General features: G+C 32.2%; 1 protein-coding gene across 1 annotated transcript in view; it reads right to left on the bottom strand.

Moving 5' to 3' along the window:
* Positions 1–329: 329 nt before the first annotated feature.
* LOC106476581 overlaps positions 330–5779 on the bottom strand; it is an 11496-nt gene continuing 6046 nt past the window's right edge. Inside the window, exons 4-10 of the mRNA XM_013937226.2 lie at positions 5396–5455; positions 5073–5144; positions 4250–4297; positions 3690–3722; positions 2980–3021; positions 1155–1233; positions 330–614 (exon numbers count right to left, since the gene is read on the bottom strand). Coding sequence (XP_013792680.1) covers positions 1156–1233; positions 2980–3021; positions 3690–3722; positions 4250–4297; positions 5073–5144; positions 5396–5455 — 333 coding nt within the window. The 3' untranslated portion in view covers positions 330–614; position 1155. The remainder of the gene's footprint in view (positions 615–1154; positions 1234–2979; positions 3022–3689; positions 3723–4249; positions 4298–5072; positions 5145–5395; positions 5456–5779) is intronic.

Below are 5779 nucleotides of genomic sequence, written 5' to 3'. Positions count from 1 at the left end.
CGCTAAAGTTTCGTCGGAACGAAGTTACGGAAAGTTAATTAACAAACGGAGACGTAACAATACACCATGTACATTAAATACAGCTTCCACTGATTTTAATTAATACTGACATTAAGCCTAAATTGAACTGGTATCAGTTTAAAGTTCAGCTTAGTTGTATTTTAATTTATTCTCCAAATGTCTGGTTTTAAAGAGTGTTTTATCCTTTCCACACTTTAATATAATTATTCTGAAACTATACATCGTTACTTGAGGCATCTCTAGGACGTGTTTATATATATATATGTTTTATTCATTGTTTGATAAAGAAACATCTTTATAACAATATCAGAAGAAGAAGATTTTATTTGAATAGTATGCAGAATAATACTTTATATTTTCTTTATTTGTATCAGAAAAGAAATGTAGCTTCAGCAGGACGTAACAAGTCTTCTTTTGTCAACAGCATTGGGAGTTGAGGGGTAACCTTTAGAGGGCTAACCTTGATAGGTAATCTACTGCTTCCCTCTCAAAAATATAATCTACACAAGTTAGGTGCCTTGAAGATTAGAGCATTCGGGATAGTTCTATCTTATGAGATTGGCTCGGGGCCTCAAAGTTCTGCGCTGCAGCACCTGGTGGAGAAAATACAAACATCAAATAAATGATCGAGCTACTTGGTTTACAGTTTATACAGCTGTTGCAGTAGAAACTCCAGCTATTGCCAAGAGTCGCTACTAATCAAGAAAGGCTTTATATACAAGTTTCTTGTTCAAATGCCAATACTATAATTCTAAGTGTGAATATTCCGCACGCCCACCCCCAAAATAAAAATACTCATAAAAATTTTCACTATGTACTAATTTTGTAGATACCATTTTTTAAAATTTTTTAGTAGACAAGACAAGTGCACGAATTGTAAACACATGAAAATTATGAATATTTTCCGAACTGTTTATAAAATCAGCGTACTTTATTTTGTGTTAATGTAATATATCTTTTTTTAAACCGATTTTAAACTAAAAAAAAGTAACGCGACATTTGAATTTGTTTGTTTGGTGACAAATCAGAAAGCATTACACACAAGAAAGCAACAACAAATAGTGTAGAATAAAACTGCATAACTCACGTTGTCAGAAACAACAGAAAACATTTCACTCCTTATATTCACTTACATTAATAGCCTTGGGGCGGTGGACCCTGTGGAGGTGGCCCACGATAATTTGGAGGTGGGATCACTTGGATTCTGCAGGTCTGTGGGTAAACAAAAATGTATATACGATAATGAAAAAAAAAAACACATACATGTTGAGATTGAAGAATTTAAGCATCATAAAAGCTCGTATACAAAATACACCCAAAGATCCATTCCCTACAGAATCACAGCGACAAAATTTCGGAACCCATAATTAAGTAACTTTTTCTTGTTTATTTCCGGGTGATATTGAGTCTTTCCTTCATTATTTATGACAAGAGAAATTGTTTGTCAAAAATCAAATTAATTCTTACACTTCCTGTATCATAATAGAAACTGTTTGTCAAAGCACGAACTGATTCGTAGATCCCCTGTACAACAATAGAAATTGTTTATCAAAGCTCGAGCTGACTGTACACCTCCTGAAAACAAGATAAACTGTTTATCAAAGCACGAGCTCATTCATAGACCCCCTGTACGACAATAAAACTTTATTATAAGTGTGATTTAGATCCCCTGTACGATAATAGAACTGTTTATCAAATCTGGAGCTGATTCTTACACATGCTGTTTAGTGTTCTAGAGGATTTGGTGCTTATACACGATCTTTGGTTGAGGAGTTTTTACAATAAACCACGTAAGAGAAATCTACTTGTCAATCGCCAGATCACTGCCTTATTTTTTAGGGTACGAAATTTTTATGAAAAATTACAAAAGGAAAGAAACCCTTTTCGAGTGGCTCATTGTTCAAGAATAATTTAATCCTCTATAACCAGAATATTTTACCAATCTTTTGTACAAATATTAAAGAGAAACTTTCAAGTAAAGTAAAAATGAAGCCTTCCTTCAACGTTTGATCGTAAGGAAAGTACTTATTTATTTTGTCACTTTTACTGTCACTTTAATAGGAAGTTCTAAAGTGCAATTTTTAGCAGAAATTAAACTTACTCTTTGATCAGTCTTAAAAGGATTTTTACCTACTTACAGCTAAAATATTTGACTAAAGTTAAAGGCAGTCTCATTGCAAGACATTTCTTGGTTATAACCAGCAAAAACTCAAACCTTTAAGGTAGTTTTCTGAATAGAAAATATTTGTAATGTTTATAACAAAGTCTATATTATTAGATAAGCCTTTATAAAAATTGTTCCTGAATACTAATTCCAAAACAAAATCCTATTTCAAGAAAGAATTATGTAAGGAAAGATTTAATTAAAATGGCATCTAAGTTTAAAACTTTTTCCTATTGAGCCACTTTGTTTTTTCACTTTCGTTTGTTTTATACGTTCTGACCACTGCAGAGAATCGAGCCCCAGCTTTTTGCGTTGTAAGTCCGTAGACTTACCTCTGACACACTGAGGATCTTTCTCTCTTTCTAAGACGATTTTAATCAGAAATGAGAATTCTGATAAAGAAAATGGTAATTAAAATGACAAACTAAGCTCTCCAACATAAACTTGGCACTTACATTTTTAACTTGCCTTTCCTTTGCCCCCCTCCCCTCGGTGGCTAAGCTCGAGGTAGAATCCCCTCAGTTGACATAGCTCATTGTATAGCTTTACGTTTAAAACAATCAAAGAAACCCCTTGACAGTCGATTATACACGCCTGACGTATTTGCAGCTCATCCGAAGCCAAGAAGCATAAGGGAATTATCAGAGTAATGCATTCCCCTGTAAATTATACTTCGAATGTCTTGTTAAATACAAGAGTATAAAAGATGAAGGGTTTTCATACTGCTATACCTTATCGATGATAATACTTGCAATTCTTTAGTAACTTAAGGTGATTTCAGAAACGTTATTTACCTGAGAAATGTGGACGTCCATGCAGGCCTGATAGAGTTGGACCTGAAATAAAATGAACAGCGATGTGTCACTTATCGATGAAAATGATAATTTAAATATTTTGTTGTAGAATTACGCAAGTATGTCTGACCGTTTATAATGTCACTTATGATTATTTATGTGTTAATAATGCTCTTGCATATTATATCAAGTTTTTTTATTCTCTGAAACGTTTAACTGCAATGGTGTTCCTAATAATTCTTGAATGTGAGCAGTAATATAGTCCGGGGGAACTATAGGGGTCAGTCCTTTTGAACCGTAGGGTCAGTCCTAGGGAACTATAGGGTTTAAGGAAGTTTTAAAATGTAGTAACAAACAAAACAACTATAAATAAAGAAAAGTCGGTTCATATACGATATAAAATAAGCATTCAAGATTATATTGTCTTAACATTTTCCACACGATTAAAATAAATATCCAATACAATTTACTCAGGTAAGAGGTCACAACTTTGATTAGCAGTTAAAATGGAATAAAGAAGAATTAATAAAATAAAGATACAGTATTCAACAGATGTTTTCATTGGTTAACATGTGGTAAATCTGAAGAATCACTGTTCATGTATTTATGATATCATTTTTTTTTCCTTATTCTGTTCAGCTCTTTAATAGAATTTCAATAAATAGAATAAAATATTAAAGTATCATTTTGGCGGGAAAGGGTTTACTCACCTGTTGAATGTAAGAGTTAGGAAACTTCTGTTCCTAAAAGGAAAGAGAAGAATATGTCATATTAACTCACCAACGTGATCTGTATAGCAGAATTTATCTATTGCGTATGAAAAAAAACGTATACTTAACTATACTTAGTTAGAGGATTATACAACATCTCAGTCTTTCTCTTTTACAAGTCCAAATAGGAAAACAGTACAAAAGCAATTTCACGCTGTTTGTTTTACTTTAAAAGAAATAGAATTACGTGAAGAATATTACTACATAGAGGTGTTTAATACTAAAGTGCCCCCAGTTAACTTAAGAATGTGTTTTTAAAACCAATCGTTTAGTTGCATTCGATAGACCACAAAAGATATTTAGATGAAAATTATAATAAACAACATTAATGATAGTCGAAGCCCAGAAATTTGGACTGAGCAAATTAATGATGAAAATCGTTGATTAGTAAGCCTTGGAGTTTAATAGTTTAAAATAAATGAAATATCTCACCAAAAGTTAACCAGTTTTTTTGTCTTAATTGAATATTAAACATCAACTAACAGCTGACATATACTTACGGCTTCGCTTCTACAAGCATCATGGTGTTTCAAAACTTCTGTTTGGACCTGAAGAAAAAAGTATTATTAGCTTCAACTTTTTTTTATAAATATAGTATAGTCTAGAACAGTGGTTCTCTATACCCTTTTTAAGGACTTCTCCACGAATCAAAAAGATCTCGTGGTACCTATGTTCAGATAAGTCTATCTGCAGAAACTTATTCTAGAGTGTATGAAAGCAGCGGTGACGTAAATAAGTGTACACGTTTAAATTTTGTTTAAATAATACATTATTTTAATTGGTTATAATTAATCGAACATGGTATCGTTTCGTTTTCTTAAACTATAATATGGAAACTCGGTGTTGAGGACCATAGTTTGAGAAACACTGGTCTAGAACATCTGATAAATAGTATGTGGTACACAATAGCTTTTAATTTGAATGATGTCAGGTCTAACTGTCTAGAAACACGTTTCACTCTAGTCTTCTGGGAACTGATAAATTTGCTCTTTTAATTAGAACTGAAACGGTCTACTCTTTTCTTACACGTGCTAGAACGTGTTATTCACCTTGCGGTGAAATTTATTGTAACTCAGTTGCCGTGGTAACAGCACTAAATATAGGAAAAACTGTTGTCACCGAAGTCATATTAAAACAAAGTAATGAATAAAATATTATTTTCCGTTATTTGTAATATATCATTTTTTCACAACAGATGTCAGAGTAGTGAGTGGAAGATACATTTGGAGTGAGTTTTTTATATATATATATATATATATTTAAGTAAATTTTTGCTTAACTGGATGCGTGTTAAATTAAAAGTTCAACTGTTGGATTACTTACATCTGACCCCAAACCTTTTTCTATAATTTCATTTTTTGCTTTTTCGAAGTTGTATTTCCCGCTTGCGTCGAACTATAAGCAAAAAAAAGTAAACATTATAACTTAATACACAACTATGCTCTTAAATAGAGTTATTGGGTTGTAAAAAAACACACTTAATTACCAAAAAAAATATGATTTGGGGGGGGGGGTATTTATCTTTTACATCTTAAGATAACTTTTTTAAATTAATTTTTTCTTTTACATTTTAAGATGACTTTTTTACAAGATTGCGACACCTGGAACTCAGAGGTGGAACCTCTTCCTCATCAAGATGAACTTACCCAGCCTTCAGCTTTTAAGGCACAGGTGGTGATACTATTCCGGTGCTCTTCAGCTTCTTGCTGTAACGAAAAATAGTAACAGTTGAATTGTTTTCGTTTAGGCTTAACAAAAGATGTAAAGGTAAGGACATCTATTTACAGGTATTATTTCTACAACATATTATTAACATATACATGTTCTTATAGGATAGCAGAATATCAAATGGTTCAAACTACTTAGTTGATGATAAATTGATGCATATTTTTCAACATCAAGAAATACTGAATGGATGACACTCCTTTCTAATGATTACGTTCCAGATTATCGTTATTTCTACCCGTTTAGTGCAGGTCATCTAGCATGAGAGTAACTTACCCTAATAACGTTCCGGATTATTGTTATTT

This window comes from Limulus polyphemus, unplaced genomic scaffold (genome assembly GCF_000517525.1).
Source record: "Limulus polyphemus unplaced genomic scaffold, Limulus_polyphemus-2.1.2 Scaffold10942, whole genome shotgun sequence".
Lineage (NCBI taxonomy): Eukaryota > Metazoa > Arthropoda > Merostomata > Xiphosura > Limulidae > Limulus > Limulus polyphemus.
The sequence above is the reverse complement of the archived record's forward strand: the minus strand, read 5'-3'. Positions and strand labels throughout refer to the sequence as shown.